The 18,870-nt window shown below is 42.9% G+C and overlaps 1 protein-coding gene across 16 annotated transcripts in view; it reads right to left on the bottom strand.

Annotated features, from left to right (window-relative positions):
* Window positions 1–3: 3 nt before the first annotated feature.
* LOC106591759 (autophagy-related protein 2 homolog B) overlaps window positions 4–18,870 on the bottom strand; it is a 30,486-nt gene continuing 11,619 nt past the window's right edge. For 3 of the 16 annotated variants that reach the window (XM_045716172.1, XM_045716177.1, XM_045716176.1), the window contains exons 17-43: window positions 18,730–18,838; window positions 18,420–18,624; window positions 14,450–14,592; window positions 14,155–14,318; window positions 13,751–13,926; window positions 13,483–13,633; window positions 11,329–11,528; window positions 9,454–9,534; window positions 9,206–9,312; window positions 7,490–7,582; window positions 7,333–7,403; window positions 7,169–7,245; window positions 6,884–7,075; window positions 6,480–6,612; window positions 6,174–6,379; window positions 5,847–6,076; window positions 5,544–5,661; window positions 5,228–5,419; window positions 4,858–4,959; window positions 4,607–4,685; window positions 4,253–4,472; window positions 4,026–4,095; window positions 3,695–3,777; window positions 3,408–3,529; window positions 1,997–2,151; window positions 1,713–1,862; window positions 4–1,571 (exon numbers count right to left, since the gene is read on the bottom strand). In XM_045716172.1, coding sequence (XP_045572128.1) covers window positions 1,341–1,571; window positions 1,713–1,862; window positions 1,997–2,151; window positions 3,408–3,529; window positions 3,695–3,777; window positions 4,026–4,095; window positions 4,253–4,472; window positions 4,607–4,685; window positions 4,858–4,959; window positions 5,228–5,419; window positions 5,544–5,661; window positions 5,847–6,076; window positions 6,174–6,379; window positions 6,480–6,612; window positions 6,884–7,075; window positions 7,169–7,245; window positions 7,333–7,403; window positions 7,490–7,582; window positions 9,206–9,312; window positions 9,454–9,534; window positions 11,329–11,528; window positions 13,483–13,633; window positions 13,751–13,926; window positions 14,155–14,318; window positions 14,450–14,592; window positions 18,420–18,624; window positions 18,730–18,838 — 3,860 coding nt within the window. In that variant the 3' untranslated portion in view covers window positions 4–1,340. Of the gene's footprint in view, window positions 1,572–1,712; window positions 1,863–1,996; window positions 2,152–2,450; window positions 3,116–3,407; window positions 3,530–3,694; window positions 3,778–4,025; window positions 4,096–4,252; window positions 4,473–4,606; window positions 4,686–4,857; window positions 4,960–5,227; window positions 5,420–5,543; window positions 5,662–5,846; window positions 6,077–6,173; window positions 6,380–6,479; window positions 6,613–6,883; window positions 7,076–7,168; window positions 7,246–7,332; window positions 7,404–7,489; window positions 7,583–9,205; window positions 9,313–9,453; window positions 9,535–11,328; window positions 11,529–13,482; window positions 13,634–13,750; window positions 13,927–14,154; window positions 14,319–14,449; window positions 14,593–18,419; window positions 18,625–18,729; window positions 18,839–18,870 lie in introns of those variants that run through there. The other 13 variants (XM_014183148.2, XM_014183548.2, XR_006769432.1 and 10 more) reach the window with 12 other exon arrangements.

Here is an 18,870-nt window from a genome sequence, read left to right as displayed (position 1 = left end):
ATATTTCAGTGGACATTAAATAGTTTATTTCCCTTTTAAAGAATATATGATTTTAATACAACTTGTGAAGATCAACTGTACAATAAACAATATTATCTTATCACATACATTACAATTCCCATTACATTAACAGTTATTTACATTTTTGTATTGAACCGTTGTCCAAAACAACTCAGGGATGTAGAGCATATTTAAAGGCTGCATCACAATTATCATATCAGCCATCTCCAAAATAAGCATAGATGCCTACAAACAATATTGCAAACATGGGCATGATATTTAAGACTAAGTGGCAGACAGCACAAGACTAAGTAGCAGACAGCACAAAACTAAGTACCAGACAGCACAAGCGGATTTAGGGAAAAGTATAGTGACATTTAAGTGAAATGTGTAATCTAGATGGACACAGACTGCTTCTCAATTTCATATTTATAAAATGTCAATTTAAACATGACCACAAAAAAAAAATGCTACATAGACAATTGTACCACAAGACTGTAGCCTGCAATGCTCTTATAATGTATTTCAGAGTCACTAAACAGCCATAATCAGAAAAACATCTAGCACCCCCATTTTACTGGTCACAGTTACAACATCAGTTGTAATTGACAATGCTGATCTATACAACACACTACACAATGCTGAGAATGTCTTTTAGGATGCTGTCTGCAAGAAATGTTACATAGAATAGTTAGTTATAAAGCCCACACATATACATGGTACACAGCTTACAGCATCTCGTTGAGATATTAGTGTTATTTGACACAAATTAGGATAAGCGAATATTGAATATGACAAACTACAGACGTGCTGTACTCATCTCTTTCTGACACCACTCCTCATCTCTGTCCCATGTTAGGATATGATGCACTACTGTTACCATTATGGAAAGATTCTCAACATTCAAAACAAGCCAGTCCTATCCTATAGCAATCCTATAGCCAAGGTGATCAATTATGATCTACAGTATGGCACAGTGACCTCTGACTCTGCACACTAGCTGCTCTTCCAAGTCCCTCTGTCTAACATATGGTAGTACAACAGCATAATATTACCATGAAGGCACTGCAAGAGAAAATGTGATATAAAAGGTAACACAAGCTGATTCACACTAGTCCAACCGCCACAAGTCTAATTGTGTTTCATTTACACCGGTGCTGACTTTTCAGCGACACTCCATTTTACCTCAAAAAGTAATTACATCTGCAGAGCCAGATCCTTCCAGCTTGTAATACTCATCAGGCCTTGCAACAGTTGAGGGAGTGTTTTCTTTGAGGGAAAATACACTTCCCTCTGATTCTGAACAACCATCAGTTCAGTCATTGGAAAGCGGTCGGCCATCACTCCTCCCCTTGCCGCCATTTCTGGGATTCTTCCTGGCGTGCGTCTGGGTGAATCTGGTTCCTCATGCCCCCCAGCACGTTGGAGGTAGCCTCGGTGGCCATGATGAGAGGCTTGACCACAGATGGGGGGAGCTGTCGAACGACCCCACCCACTGCCCCGGTCATCCCACGCTGCTCGTGCTCACGCGTGGCCGTGTCATAGATGGTCAGAGCAGTGTCCGTGATTCCCTGTGGGGAATACGAATATTGAGCATGATTTATTACAGTCCTGACAGGTAACTTCATCCTGTATTCAATCTTGTAGTGTGTAACACTTTAAGCAGCACTACAAGCAGATGAGATGCAAAATGTTAGCATCATGGAAGTTACCTCTTTTACAACACTGTAAGCATTGGCTACACCTTCCCGGAGATCAACTGGCTGATGAGACAATCTGTAATGAGAGAACCGTTTTATTCTCTTTGTCTCCCTCTCATCGGATCCTGTAGATACCATGTCATAGGCCGTTTCTGCTGCTGCCTGAAGAGCACAAATCAAACAAATAGTTTTGCATTACATGGAGCCTGATAAACTTGTAACACAGAAGTTGAAAAGAGATGCAGGACAGTTACAACCTATATATGTATTTCTGGACTGGGGTGATTTTTCTTTACTTGGATAGTCCGCACCATGCGGTTGGTAAGTTCCAGAGCAGCCATAGCTGTGGAGGTTCCAAAGGAGGCAGTACCACGCTGCAATCCCCGTACAACCCGACCATCCTTCCGGTACTGCTCTATCGGGAGCCACACCAGGTCCCTAAATCCCTGGACTGAACACAAGGAGGAGGAAAAGGAAACGTGTTATTTGGTTAATGCAAAAAAGGCTGATTAGATCAGGATTTCTGATTTGACTTTGGTTTATTAAGACATCTACACATTAACATACTCTGATATACACTGAGTGTACAAAACATTCGACCAATGGTCGAAAATGGGTCATTGATGAAAGAGTACTAAGGAGACTGCCACGAATTGTGCAGAGCAACTGATGGACTACAGTTAGTCAACTGACAGGCCAGTACAAAATTGTTGCTTAAAGACCCATAAAAGAATGCACAACTCGTCATACCTTGACACGAATGGGGTATGGCAGCCGACGACCTTACAGAGTTCCACTTCTTTCAGCAAAAAACAAGAAACTGCAGTTGGAGTGGGCTAAGGAACGAAAACACTGGACACTGGAGAATGTGAAAAACATTGCCTGGTCTGATGAATCCTGGTTCCTGCTGGTTCACGCTGATGGGAGGACTAGGGTATGGAGAATGAGTACATGCATCCTTCATGCCACATGTGAACATTGCAGGCTGATGGTAATGGTGTGAGGTTTGTTTTCATGGCACACATTGGGCCCCGTGATAAAAGTGGAGCAACGTTTGAATGCCACGGGATATTTGAACATCATTGCCAATCAGGTGCATCCCTTCATGGCAGCAGTGTATCCACCTGCAAATAGTTTTTATCAGAAGAATAATGCCCCATGCCACAAGGCTAGGATTGTCAAGGAATGGTTCCACAAACATGACAGTGAATTCAGCTTACTGCAGTGGCCTTCCCAGTCACCAGATCTCAATCCAGTTGAGCTGTGGGATGAGACAGAACAAGCAAGTCGGAGTGGAGATCCGCTACCAGCCAACTTGACAACTGTGGGAAGCATTGGAGTCAACATGGGCCAGCATCCCTGTGGAACTCTTTCAACACCTTGTAGAGTCCATGTCCCAACAAATTGAGGCTGTTCTGAGGGCAAAAGGTGGTGCAACTCAATATCAGGAAGGTGTTCCTAATATTCTGTACACTCAGTGCATGTATAACAATAGTCTTTAGGTTGAACCAAAAGCTTAGACTCATTTCCATTGTGGACAAAATGACCTTAGTCATAATATATTGTGTGGTTCTGAGAGGCTTAGACAGAATCTTCTTACAAAAAAACAGTTAGTAGTTTCAGGAACAAGCAAAATACTGTCTGATTAATAGGTAAATACATTAGTGCTTCAACACCAGTTTATCAACTTACACATGTCCTACTTACCCAACTGTACCAGCGAGTGGATCGGTCCCACTCCACCCAACAGTCCTGGCAGCTGGTTCTTCTTGATGTCGTTCAGCCATTCATTTATTGCATAGGAAAATAGCTTATCCACTCCCAACAGTCTGGAAGAAAACCAAGAATGTTCTTATGGTTTCTGCATACTGTATTTTTTATACTAGACATAATAGATTGTGTGTCATCATTTAACATCAGGAATAACCCAATTAAGTGTTGGTACATCCTGTCATAACAAATCATACAAATATGAAGGTACTGATTAAACCTACCCTTGTCTGTAGCATAATCGCCTTAGTTTCAGCTCAGAGCAATTCAGCTGTGTCAACCCAATCACAATCCCAGCAAACGTTCCCTGAAACAGAGGAGCAGTGCAAGAAACATGTGCAAAATGTGCTACTGTGAGTAAGAAATGCTCCATTTATAAATAATGTGCTTCTGCATTTGAATACTGTCCATCATCAGCGCTTGTTAACCAAAATATTGCACAATATGTAGGCTGCACAACACAAGTTGTCAAGTCTGTCAACACTGGAATCCCTGATCACAAAACTGAATGTGTTTGTATACAGTATGTTTTTAGAGATTGTTAAAACAACATACTTGCTCCATTGAAACGTGTTTTCCATGGTAATCCAGACGAATAGGAACTTCAGAGGTAAACCAAAACTCTCTGAGGGAAATCAAACAAATATTTCATAATTTGCTAGCAAAGCTCAAACACTTCATTATTTGTGTGTAGAACACATATAGTAAGATGAAGATAAGTTATGCCTTAACCCAAATGACATCAGGTGCCTGTCCACCTCTACAGAGTAAGGGACACCTACCTGAAGAAGATGGGCTGGTCAGTGAAGGATGATGCAGTGGCAGCCTCAGCCTCCCCAGTGTCGCTGTTACTGGATAAGGTGAGGCCGTTGATGCTGCAGCTGGAGCGGCTCTGGGCAGGCACAGAGATGATGGGGCCAGGGTCCTGGCTCCCACCTCCATGCTTAGTGAAGCTGCAGGACACCTCTGGGGCAGATGGCTTCTTCATTGAAACACACAGGGCTGCAGACCAACAAATGCATCATTGAGGGTCAACATTTTGCTCGGAGACAAATCATGAAATAACCTATGCCTAAAATCTACTCAATAGGCTACATTGTTCATAATGTACAAGCCTCTAGCCAAGGATATTTTACCTTCTTGATCAGGTGGAGAAAATATTTCAACTTCAGCAGCAAGGTTGGAAAAGAAGTCTTTCAAGAAAAACAATGCATCCTACAAGAAAATAAAAAAGCCAGGGTAATTTCAACGGGATCAATAGTATAACTGAAAATGTGTTAAATGAGAGCATGTGAAAGCATTACATTTCCATGGCTTGACATTTTTGGAAACCTCAGAAGGAGGTATGATTAACTGGATAAAACCAGCACGTTTATCTCTGGCTCACCTGATCGATGTTGAGACGAAGGGGCATGAGTGAGACTCGCAGACAGCATTCCAGGGGTGCTTGACCTGTCTCTGCACACATGTGCAGAGCCCGAACTGTTAGCTGCAAGAAAACAAACAAACAAAAATGTAATATTTAGCAAACGTTTTTATCCAAAGTGACTTACAGTCACGCGGGCATACATTTTAAAGTATGAGTGGTTCTGGGATTAAAACCCACTATCCTGGCGTTGCTGGCACCATGCTCTACCAACTGAGCTACAGAGAACCACAAACAAACACATTCAGCATAAACATGCCTTAACCACTATCATGTCTTTAATGTGACCACAATCACATGGACATTACTGTACATGCACAATGTCTCTCACCATGTTGGAGTGGGCAGTGCGGGGCATCTCCTTGCTGGAGTAGAGGTACAGGAACTTGTTCATATGGGAGGAGGCCAGTCTGTCTCTGATCTCCAGGTCCTGGACGATGAACACCTGCCGGGACTTAGGCTGGTCCGCCGCCGACCCAGAGGCCATTGGGGCCTGGGGGTAGACTTCATGCTGGAACCTCACCTGGAAAAAGAGCAAGAGGTCCTCAACTCTAGCTTCATACTAAAGGATGCACTTATCATCCCATTTGGCATACATAGCCTACATGTTGTATTGTTACAGGAGAGGGCTTGTGAAGTCCTCTTACCTTGCTGAGCTGGATCTCCATCAGGACGTCAAGGTTCCTGCCCCGCCCTCCTCCGGCCCATCCTCCACCCCTGCTCTGTCTGACTGGGGTCTGGGAGGGGGAGCTGTGTGGGGTACACCTTCAACATAACCCAAACATTAACAGAGGACACTTGATCATCTTATGCACCTTTCACCATTACTCTACATCCTTTTCTTTCTTTATCCATCCTGTCATTTGACACAATCTCAGTTCAATCACATCTCCTAGTATTGTTGTTGTAATAAAGAACAGTTGAACAGTCCAAAGCACAAACACACTCACCCCCGACTTCTAGCAGGAGAGGAGGTGAATGTGGCGCTCCCAAAGTCCTTCCCTCCGTAGAGGTGCCAGATGACAGAGATCTCCCTGATGAGGTAGCGCACCTCTGGGACAGGGAAGTTCAGGGCTCCCCTGCTGGAGTCGCTGCTGTCCAGGGGCTGGCCAAAGTGGTTGTCTTTGATCTCAATGGAGTCTGGGATCAACTTATTCACCACTGGCTCCTCATCCCGATCCTGAGACAATAAACACACCCTTCACACCAATGCAATAGACAGACTAAATGTACTAGTTATCCAACATGCTGAGTAAATAACTGTATAAGATGCATACTCTTACGTCTGTTCTGGAGCCCGGGGTCTCTAGAATACAGAAGTCGTCGTTCTCTGAGGCCAGGTTAGGGGCAGCGGTGATGAGGGGGGAGCGGAGGGTGAGGTATGTGGGGCTCGGCTCCTGTGGCAGATTCCCACTCTCGTCTGGGAAAAGGAAGAGGTCAGAGCGAGGCAGGTCGAGGTCCTGATTCTGCTCCTCGTGTATTCCTGTAGCGGTTGAGGAGGGAGTGGGACCAGTTGAGTCAAGTCAAATTAACTTCTATGCATTAAGGGAATGTTATATAGTTGTGGTTGTATGTAGTCTCACCGTTGCGCTGCAGTGCCAGGATGTGCTGACTGTCTGCCTCCTCCATGGCCTCACTCATCAGGTCCTGCAGCATCTGCTGCTCAGCCTCAGGGAGAAGAGGAGCCTGGGAAGGGGGCCGGCTTGGAGCCTCCGGCTGGCCAGACATGAACAACATTTTAACTCAGCAGACAGCAGAGTCCATATCCTCACTACAGAATTTAGAATCACACTTGTATCTATCTACACAGTCCAGACTGTTCTACTCTCTCAGCAAAATAGTTTGATATACTGTAATTGTAATGGCTTTGTTGTGTTATAAATGTGCCTCACAATATACAGATAAACCAAATTCTCCACTGACCATTCACTGCTCATCACTCTCAAGGCAACAGTTTGATATAGTGTAATGGCTATGATAAATGTACCTGAGGGGTATAAAAGCTGACCTTTGCGCTCTGCTTGGAGCTGGTGCTCTTGGCCTCCGGCCCAGGAGGGGGCAGTAGGTCTCCATAGCTGGCCACGTACTGGATGAGGTTCATCAGAGCAGCACAGGAGTCTGAACACGTTCTGATGTGGATGACATCACTGGAACAGCGCAGCTCAAATCTGGGCTCAGTCTGTCAAAAGACAGTGAGAAGATTGGCTCAACGGTGCCGTCTTGTTGTTGGAAACAGGTTTCTCATAGATCAACAGAGTTTGTCAGCTCTTACCAATTCTCTGTCCACTCCAGGTTTGACCGCAGTGATCCTCAGCTCTAATGTTCCCATGTCTACCACCTGCACATAGTCTGGGCGATAACGCAAATGGCTTACTGGTCAGAGCGTCTAAAGGATCTTTGACATTCAAATTGAAAATGTAACAGAAATCAGCTCACCTCGCAATAGATTTACAGAGACGGCATTGCCCTTGTCAGAGAGGAACAAAGCTGCTTCATCCAAAATAATCCTAGAAACAACACAAAATACAGAAACATCCAGTGATACGCCCCTGCTGATTTTATTTCAATGACATGACCAGTGCTGCAACAGTACCTGAGAGAGGAGGATGAGTGGTCTAAGGACACACTGCTGGAGATGCTGAATGTCTCCACTACCATCAGAGACCTCAGTGGTAGATACAGGGGTCTGCAGAGGGAATACAGCATGTTAAAATACAAACACTGAATACACAGAAAATACAGATGAATTAGGTCATGAACATGACACAGTACATTCGGTAAGTATTTCAGACCCCTTGACTTTTTCCACATTGTTACATTACAGCCTTATTCTAAAAATAATAAAATTGTTTTCCCCCTCAATCTACACACAATACCCCATAACAACAAAGCAAAAACAGACTTGTTTTAAATATTAGCACATTTATTAGAAATAAAAAACTGAAATATGACAATCCCATAAGGATTCAGACCCTTTACTCAGTATTTTGTTGAAGCACCTTTGGCAGTGATTATTGCCGCGAGTCTTCTTGGGTATGACACTACAAGCTTGGCACACCTGTATTTGGGCAGTTTCTCCCATTCTTCTCTGCAGATCCTCTCAAGCTCTGTCAGGTTGGATGGGGAGCGTCGTTGCACAAATAATTTCAGGTCTCTCCAGAGATGTTCGATCGTGTTCAAGTCCGTGCTCTGGCTGGGCCACTCAAGGACATTCAGAGACTTGTCCCGAAGCCACTCCTGCGTTGTCTTGGTTGTGTGCGTAGGGTCGTTGTCCTGTTGGAAGGTGCTCTGGAGCAGGTTTTCATCAAGGATCTCTTTGTACTTTGCTCCATTCATCTTTCCCTTGATCCTGACTAGTGTCCCAGTCCCTAACGCTGACAAACATCCCCACAGCATGATGCTGCCACCACCATGCTGCCATCACCGTAGGGATGGTGCCTGGTTTCCTCGAGACGTGACGCTTGGCACTCAGGCCAAAGAGTTCAATCTTGGTTTCATCAGACCAGAGAATCTTGTTCCTCAGGGTCTGAGAGTCCTTTAGGTGACTTTTGGCAAACTCAAGCAGGCTGTCATGTGCTTTTTACTGAAGAGAAAGGCCTGATTGGAAGAATGCTGCAGAGATGGTTGTCCTTATGGAAAGTTCTCCCATTTCCACAGAGGAACTCTGGAGCTCCGTCAGAATGACCATTGGGTTCTTGGTCACCTCCCTGACCAATGCCCTTCTCCCCAGATTGCTCAGTTCAGTCCGGCGGCCAGCTCTAGGAAGAGTCTTGGTGGTTCCAAACTTCTCACATTTAAGAATGACGGAGGCCACTGTGTTGTTGGGGACATTCAATGCTGCAGAAATATTTTGCTACCCATCCCCAGATCTGTACCGACACAATCCTGTATTGGAACTCTACGGACAATACCTTCGACCTCGTGGCTTGGTTTTTGCTCTGACATGCACTGTCAACTGTGGGACCTTATATAGACAGGTGTGTGCCTTTCCAAACCATGTCCAATCAATTGAATTTACCACAGGTGGACTCCAATCAAGTTGTAGAAACATCTCAAGGATGATAAATGGAAACAGGATGCACCTGAGCTCATTTTGAGTGTTAAAGCAAAGTGTCTTAATACTTATATAAATAAAGTATTTCTGCTTTTTATTGTTAATATATTTACAACTTTTTTTACTTTCGCTTTGTCATTATGGGGTACTGTATGTAGATTGATGAGGAAAAAATATGGCTGTAACGTAACAAAACTAGGAAAAAGTCAAGGGTTCTGAATACTTTCCGAATTTACTGTAGTCAGTCAACAGCACCTGTAGTCTAGTGAGCAGCTCCACAGGTGGAGATGAAGGGTGGTGACTGAGGCAGGGGGGTTGTAACCCAACACAGGCTCATCAGACACATTCAGGAAGTCTACGATCTGTTACACACAACCAAGAAACACTGATCAGTCAGGAGTATGGTTCATCTGTTCCAAGGGATGCTTAAGATATGATTAAGATAAGTTGTGGCGTTGAACTGTACACAAACAACACCTTGGATTAACAGGTGCTGAGTTTACCTGGTCATACCAGCCCAGTTTGAGGGGAACCACTCGGTGCTGGAGTGTGGCCCCTTTCATTCCCACTGCAATCAGGAACTCCTGCAGAGGAAACCCAGACAGTGAGCAAATACAGTTGAAGTCGGAAGTTTACATACACTTAGGTTGGAGTCATTAAAACTAGTTTTTCTACCACTCCACAAATTTCTTGTTAACAAACTATAGTTTTGGCAAGTCGGTTAGGACATCTGCTTTGTGCATGACACAAGTAATTTTTCCAACAATTGTTTACAGACAGATTATTTCACTTATAATTCACTGTATCACAATTCCAGTGGGTCAGAAGTCGACATACAATAAGTTGACTGCACCTTTAAAGAGCTTGGAAAATTCCCGAAAATGATGTAATGGCTTTAGAAGCTTCTGATAGGCTAATTGACATAATTTGAGTCAATTGGAGGTGTACCTGTGGATGTATTTCAAGGCCTACCTTCAAACTCAGTGCCTCTTTGCTTGACATCACTGGAAAATCAAAAGAAATCAGCCAAGACCTCAGAAAAAAAAATTGTAGACCTCCACAAGTCTGGTTCATCCTTGGGAGCAATTTCCAAATGCCTGAAGGTACCACGTTCATCTGTACAAACAATAGTACGCAAGTATAAACACCATGGTACCACGCAGCCATCATACCGCTCAGGAAGGAGACGTGTTCTGTCTCCTAGAGATGAACATACTTTGTTCCAAAAAGTGCAAATCAATCCCAGAACAACAGCAAAGGACCTTGTGAAGATGCTGGAGGAAACAGGTACAAAAGTATCTATATCCACAGTAAAACGAGTCCTATATGGACATAACCTGAAAGGCCGCTCAGCAAGGAAGAAGCCACTGCTCCAAAACCGCCATAAAAAAGCCAGACTACAGTTTGCAACTGCACATGGGGACAAAGATCGTACTTTTTGGAGAAATGTCCTCTGGTCTGATGAAACAAATATAGAACTGTTTGGCCATATTGACCATCGTTATGTTTGGAGGAAAAAGGGGGAGGCTTGCAAGCCGAAGAACACCATCCCAACCATGAAGCACGGGGTGGAAGCATCATGTTTGCTGCAGGAGGGACTGGTGCACTTCATAAAATAGATGGCATCATGAGGATGGAAAATTATGTGAATATATTGAAGCAACATCTCAAGACATCAGTCAGGAAGTTAAAGCTTGGCCGCAAATTGGTCTTCCAAATGGACAATGACCCCAGGCATACTTCCAAAGTTGTGGCAAAATGGCTTAAGGACAACAAAGTCAAGGTATTGGAGTGGCCATCACAAAGCCCCGACCTCAATCCTATAGAAAATTTGTTAGGCAGAACTGTAGAACTGAAAAAGCGTGTGCGAGCAAGGAGGCCTACAAACCTGACTCAGTTACACCAGCTCTGTCAGGAGGAATGGGCCAAAATTCACCCAACTTATTGTGGGAAGGTTGTGGAAGGCTTCACGAAACGTTTGACCCAAGTTAAACAATTTAAAGGCAATACTACCAAATACTAATTGAGTGTATGTAAACTTCTGACCCACTGGGAATGTGATGAAAGAATTAAAAGCTGAAATAAATCAATCAATCATTCTCTCTACTATTATTCTGACATTTCACATTCTTAAAATAAAGTGCTCATCGTAACTGACCTAAGACAGGGATTTTTACTAGGATTAAATGTCAGGAATTGTGAAAAACTGAGTATAAATGTATTTGGCTAAGGTGTATGTAAACTTCCGACATCAACTGCATCCCCGTGTCTGTTCAAAAACAACCTGGCTTTTCTTTCTCAAGCAACTGACTAGTGTTAGAAAACCTGGCACAAGTTATTGTACACTAATAGTAGAATTGTAAGCGGGTTGTACCTACCTTGACATTGCGCTCCATGTTCTGGGAGGAGATCTTGACGGCGACAGACAGCATGCTGTGGTCATCCAGGCCGATGCCCTCCGAGGGGGACGGCCTATCAGGAGCTGCCTCAGAGAGGTAGATGGCCGGCTCCAGCCAATGAGGACGCGTCCTGCAGGGCAGCTTGATGTCGGACACTGGGGTGTCTCCCTCCACCATACCTGGATATAAACCCACAACATGTAACATACACACAGTGGCATCACCATGAACAATGGCATATTTACTCATTTGGAGAGGGGATCTATGAAGTTCCACCAAAAATTTTGATAAAAACGTCAGTGTGACCTGGCATAGCCCTTCACTATCGTACCCGTATACAGGTTGAAAATGGCAGATTTGGACACTGATAAGCGCCTAAATTGGAACACAGTGGTTGTACAGTAACATGCTATACATGACGTCATATCTTACGGTCGGTCTCAGCTTCACGGCTCTGTATGGGGTTTTGACTGACAGCCGTTCTGAACTTGACACCTGCGCCTGACAAGAAGTTGCCCCAAATCCTTCCCGCTAATTGGGCAACGTTTGCAAATGATTTGTTGTCCGAGTGAGGGAAATTATGTAAATTACGAGGACTCTGTATTTTCAAAGATGAGATGTTGAGGATTATAATAAATAGTGCTTTGATGTCATACAAGCAAGCTAAACACTATAAGATCATATTTTATAATTTACCTAGACATGTTGGCAATAGAACAAGCTTTCAAATTATGCCCACTTTACCAGATTGCAATTTATAATGGACTGTTTTTTGGATTGCGTAAACAACAGTAATTGTGTAAAGGCAGGATGGAGGGCTGTGTTTAATATTATTATTTTTTTAAATAACTACAAGTGTGCTTGCTCTAGTTCCTTAACGGCACAGCTAGGAGACCTCAAAAAAAGCACCTTATAGTAGAAGACTAAACTTAGAGTGCATTGAAATTACTTAGGAACTGGGCACACTTGAGAACCAGTTAGACCTCTCACTCAAACCAATGTCATTTTTTTGTCTTATGTTGCACCTACCCCAAATTTTCCAGGAATATTCTGTCGTGGATGAATCAGAATTAGTTGGGTAACATAGATAATTAAGATGTTTTATTAGTATAATATGCTTATGTGAGATACTTGTCATTAGAAAGTGTCCTTTGGACTCTGGTGTCTTTCATTTGCACGTTTCCCTTAGCTGGGGCTCAGACACTTGGGGCCCAGAGAGGGGAGAGGTCAGACTTGTCTTCATATGTGAATGTCTCTTTACCTATTCTTAAACCATGTGAAGGGATGGCGTGATTAATGGGGAACCAATTATTTGTCTCCACAATGTCTGTGCGCCGGTCACCCCCCTCAGTGAGCTTGTCCAGGAGTGGGAACAAGAGGTGTTTTACTGAGGATGGGCCACTATGAGATAGCACTGACAAAGGAGATTTATGATGTATTTTGATATGAACGCCTAAAAAGCATTCCAGAGGACATGAGCTAATGGTTCTGTTCAATACCGTACCAGGGAGGGACAGTTCTAAGGGGACCAGATACTGGTCTATATAATGAACCCTGTTGACATAGCAGTTACTGCCTGCTGTGTTTTATGGATATCTGTCACACAAAACTTAACCTTTGTGACCCATTCTATGTATCTGTGGTTTGTCAATGTACGTTGAAGGGGGTGTATCTTTGCTATAAAATATCTCTGTAGCCATTGTGTAATCACCTTCCTGGTTCATTCGAGAGAGTGCATTATTGAAGGTCAAAGAGGCTTTTGCAAAAGTATCTTAAGTATTAAAGATGTAGTTAACTCGGACTGGTGTGTTTAACTCTCCTCATTTGGTAATGCAGAAATTAGCCACCACAATTCTTACCATGTTACTGAATGTATCCAGAGTATTTTCAGATTTTGTTATCAACCAACGCAGAGAAAAGTACAGTTTGTTTGATTCAGTCTTGTCAGGTGAGCTGTTGTGTCCTCAACTTCAGTCTAATAATTTGCCCATAATCTCCAAACTATTCCCTTTTAATTACTACCATGGTTATGCATATGCTTTCCATATTTCTCCTGTAAGCAACATTTACATTTAGCATGATCCATATAGGCCAATTTCCACACGTGTAAAGGGTTAATGTCTCCATTCTTACCTTGGTGATAGAGACAAATGTTACTGTTGTGGAAGCAGATGTAGTGCTGGTCTTTGTAGCCTTCATACTGTGTCACACTGAACAGGACACCATTCTTCACCTCCAACCAGAACTCTCCATGTTGGTTATTCAAAACTGTCCCATCCTGCTGCTGGAAAGAAAAACTAAGATTATTTTCTCATACCAGTTAGCTGGGTATTCTCTGAGGCTGTTTAAATGCAATGTAATTGAGAAATGACAGATCATTGTGACTGTAACTCAGTGTTACCTTTGCATTGGTCTGCAGGGACACTAGGCCAAGGTTGACAGTGAGGATTACAGAGAACAGGCTCTGGGAGGTCTTGCTCTGGGCCTTGGGCTTCTTCTTCCTGCGAGATCTGAAGCACTGCTCAGAGGCAGGGGAGTAGTAGTGCATGGTCTCCTCCTCCGATCCACTGTCCTCCTCTACAGGCACAAAGCACAGGACACCACAGCCATACGAGTAGGCAAGTTGTGGTTTGTTTGAAATGACAGAATAACATTTTACAATGAATATTAGTTATAGGTAAGTGCATCTATATAATACTATTGTACTGAAGAGTGTCCTGCAGACTTGCAGCAGCAGCATATGAAAACCATGAATGAGGTTGAGATGTAGCAGATTTTGGTTGTACTATGTGGAGACAGTCTCACCCTCAGGGCCAGTGGAGCAGAATGTGCTGAAGCTGTCTTTGGTGTAGTGTGCAGTGTTGATCAGCTGGCTGGCTACAGACAGCCCTACTCCATACGGAATGTTCTCCACTGTCTCCACAGGCAAGGGAGCGTTGGGCTCCCATAACAGCAGGTCATTGTTTATCCTGCCAGAAGGGGATGGGAGGGTGATTAGTGATATAATAAAATGAATACCATTCACTACAACATTGTAAAGATTTCATTTAGAACATCATCCCAGCCACTGCCAATCACTCATGTTCCCTGTGCACATTACCTGTTGTGCAGTTTCTCATAAAAGGCCTTGTTGGGTAATGATAATTGCACATTTGGCAAGCACAGCTCTAGGATGAAGCGGGAATTGCTCATGGTTTTCTCTTGGAACTCTGTCATCTCAGCCACATCACCAGGAATGACCATCTGAGGAGAGGGGAAGAAATGTTGATCATTAATGTTGCCTTAATTGACCATCATTCCATCCTCCTGATTACAAGCAAAAACTAAAGCAGGAAGTACCAGTGACTCGCTCAATACAGAAGTGGTCAGATGACACGGATGCTACGCTACAGGACTGTTTTGCTAGCACAGACTGGAATATGTTCCGGGATTCATTCAATGGTACTCCCACACATTTACTCGGTATCGGTACCCCCTGTATACAGTTGAAGTCGGAGGTTTACATACACTTAGGTTGGAGTCATTAAAACTCGTTTTTCAACCACTCCACAAATTTCTTGTTAACAAACTATAGTTTTGGCAAGTCGGTTAGGACATCTACTTTGTGCATGACACAAGTCATTTTTCCAACAACTGTTTACAGACAGATTATTTCACTTATAATTCACTGTATCACAATTTCAGTGGGTCAGAAGTTTACATACACTAAGTTGACTGTGCCTTTAAACAGCTTGGAAAACTCCAGAAAATGTTATGGCTTTAGAAGCTTCTGATAGGCTAATTGACATAATTTGAGTCAATTGGAGGTGTACCTGTGTGTCATGACCTTGGCCTCTTTGAGTACAGGGAGGACAGTTGACCCCCTCCCCCCTTGCACCATCCCCCAACCTACCTTCCCCCACCCAGTCCCTGTGTGAAGGAGTGGTAACATTCCAGGAGAATCTCTTGCCACATGGCCCATAGAGAGACACAGGAAATTCTTCCAACTCACAGAATTGGGGAGCCAAGCGACATTTGTGTTCTGGAGAAGGTATGAAAGATTGGTGAAGAATCCAGCTACGAACTGGTCCGCTTGGTACAATTTTGTGATACTCAGAAGAGACAATATAGCCATATTACCATAAAACGGTTTATATAATAGCCTCAGCCTTGAGACTTGCATCCACATGGTTGTATAAAATGTATTAATAAGGATAAAGCTATTTGTAATACATTGAGATGCTATGTACTGATGTTAATGTGATAGAATTGTATTTCTGTACCAAGCTTAACTCAGTCATCGGCACGCCCCCAGGGACACAGACAGGACCAGGCGTCATGTGACATGTTCACTATAAAACTATACCCTGATCTACTTTCTTCAGACCCGGCCTCCACTCCATTGCGAGTTGGCCAATAGGTTTGACCATCCAAGTACTCTACTGAAAGTGAACTATACCACGTGGTTAACTTTTAGACTATCGATACCGACAGAATAAGAACAAGTCTTTGATATTAATTATTAGTCTGCAGCTAAGTAAATTATATCATTGAACGCGAAGACCAACGAAACATCCATTCTATGACGACATTAATGAATGTCGCTTTGAAAGATCCATTCTAACCGAGAGAGAGAGAGAGAGAGAGAGAGAGAGAGAGAGAGAACTCTCCAACAGAACGACGCTCCAACAAGGATCCCGACGACACACTGAGCGTAAATATATATTGATTGCAATTGTTCTCGAATGAGTGAGCGTTCATGTGCAAAGGATTAGCATATCAATTGTTAATATTAATGAACTCTGTAGGGTCTTCTCAGCTGCCCTTTATGACCCATTGTTCAACAAGACACCAGCCATGCCTGTTAGCCACTAGGGCACATTACTCTACCAATTCTTTGTGATGATAATTACTGTTTGTATACTTTCTGTGAATTACTTAGTTTAGTAAATAAATGATTTTAAGACAATTGATGTATGGATGACTCTTAGTAAAGGCTGGGTTCCTGCAGATACAACAATTTACGACGTTTGGAATGAGACTGGACGCGAGGTAAAATACACCATTAAAACCAGAAGATAAATCGGCCTATACTATAATAGAATATAATATATAATGTTATAATATAGGAAAGTTATATTAGGAAAATTATAACTTTGTAATCTGAATATTTTCCTTGGTGCCCCGATCTCCTAGTTAATTACAATTAAACGATTAATCAGTTTAATCGCGTGATAATAATTACAGGGAGTTAATTGATAAACATGTCTTCAGTTTAATGGTACCCCAAAGACACGACATGTGGATGTATTTCAAGGCTGGCCTTCAAACTCAGTGCCTCTTTGCTTGACATAATGGGAAAATCAAAAGAAATCAGCCAAGATCTCAGAAAAGAAAATGTAGACCTCCACAAGTCTGGTTCATTCAAGATGCTGGAAGAAAGAGGTACAAAAGTATCTATAGCCACAGTAAAACGAGTCCTATATTGACATAATCTGAAAGGCCGCTCAACAAGGAAGAAGCCACTGCTCCAAAACCGCCATAAAAAAGACAGACTACGGTTTGCAACTGCACATGGGGACAAAGATCGTACTTTTTGGAGAAATGTCCTCTGGTCTGATGAAACAAAAATAGAACTGTTTGGCCATATTGACCATCGTTATGTTTGGAGGAAAGAGGGGGAGGCTTGCAAGTTGAAGAACACCATCCCAACCAGGAAGCAGGGGGTGGCAGCATCATGTTGTGGGGGTGCTTTGCTGCAGGAGGGACTGGTGCACTTCACAAAATAGATGGCATCATGAGGATGGAAAATTATGTGGATATATTGACGCAACATCTCAAGACATCAGTCAGGAAGTTAAAGCTTGGTCACAAATGGGTCTTCCAAATGGACAATGACCCCAAGCATACTTCCAAAGTTGTGGAAAAATGGCTTAAGGACAACAAAGTCAAGGTATTGGAATGGCCATCACAAAGACCTGACCTCAATCCTATAGAAAGTTTGTCGGCAGAACTGAAAAAGCGTGTGCGAGCAAGTAGGCCTACAAACCTGACTCAGTTACACCAGCTCTGTCAGGAGGAATGGGCCAAAATGCACCCAACTTATTGTGGGAAGGTTGTGGAAGGCTTCACGAAACGTTTGACCCAAGTTAAACAATTTAAAGACAATGCTACCAAATATTAATTGAGTATATGTACATTTCTGACCCACTGGGAATGTGATGAAAGAAATAAAAGCTGAAATAAATCATTCTCTCTACTATTATTCTGACATTTAACATTCTTAAAATAAAGTGGTGATCCTAACTGACCTAAGACTGGGATTTTTACTAGGATTAAATGTCAGGAATTGTGAAAAACTGAGTTCATCTATACACCTTTTCACGTTTTTCACAATTCCTGACATTTTTTTTCTCTGAGGTCTTGGCTGATTTCTTTTGATTTTCCCATGATGTCAAGCAAAGAGGCACTGAGTTTGAAGGTAGGCGTTGAAATCTTAAAATACATCCACAGGTACACCTCCAATTGACGTTAATTAGCCTATCAGAAGCTTCTAATGCAATGACATAATTTTCGGGAATTTTCCAAGCTGTTTAGAAGCACAGTCAACTTAGTGTATGTAAACTTCTGACCCACTGGAATTGTGATACAGCGAATTATAAGTGAAATAATCTGTCTGTAAACAATTGTTGGAAAAATGACTTGTGTCATGCACAAAGTAGATGTCCTAACTGACTTGCCAAAACTATAGTTTGTTAACAAGAAATTTGTGGACTGGTTGAAAAACAAGTTAATGACTCCAACCTAAGTGTATGTAAACTTCCGACTTCAACTGTATATCCTCATTATTGTTATTTTATTGTGTTACAATATATATTTTTTTACTTTAGTTTATTTAGTAAATATTTTCTTTACTCCATTTTCTTAAAACTGCATTGTTGGTTACGGGCTTGTAAGTAAGCCTTTCACGGTAAGGTCTACACCGGATTTATTCAGCGCATGTGACAAATTTGGTTTGAATTGTCAGTCCTAGCTAAATGTTGATCAATAATTATGTTAAAATTAGTGTTTCAATAATGACGTGTTCCTACCTCCTCATTCTCATACATGACCCGGCGTGAGGAAAAGGGGGAGGGTTCAGCCTTCCCAAAGTCACAGACATCCTTCAGTGAGTGGGCTCCCCCTCCCACCTCCTCTTCCTCACCTGGGGATTGGTCTTCAGCCCCCTCGTCCTCCTCAGCAGTCACATGCTCCAGGATGGAGTGGACAGCGGTGGGGTTGACTTTCAGCACCACTCTGGAGGGGCAGGGGAGGGTTAGTAAGGAGTTTAACAACATCTAAGGAATAAAATGTAGGTATGACATGAAGCAGTACAGTACTACATGGACAGATGTACAGTACCTGGGCCAGTCAAACTTCCCACTGTCAGAGATGGTCATGTTTCCATCCATAGTGTGGGAGACCCTGAGGAACCTGCCTGCAGGCTGGTCCTCCTTTTCCTGAAACTTCCCTGTGAAAATGGATGAAAAATGTGTACATGAA

Source organism: Salmo salar, chromosome ssa01 (genome assembly GCF_905237065.1).
Source record: "Salmo salar chromosome ssa01, Ssal_v3.1, whole genome shotgun sequence".
Classification (NCBI taxonomy): Eukaryota; Metazoa; Chordata; class Actinopteri; order Salmoniformes; family Salmonidae; genus Salmo; species Salmo salar.
This window is presented reverse-complemented; position numbering and strand designations above follow the sequence as displayed.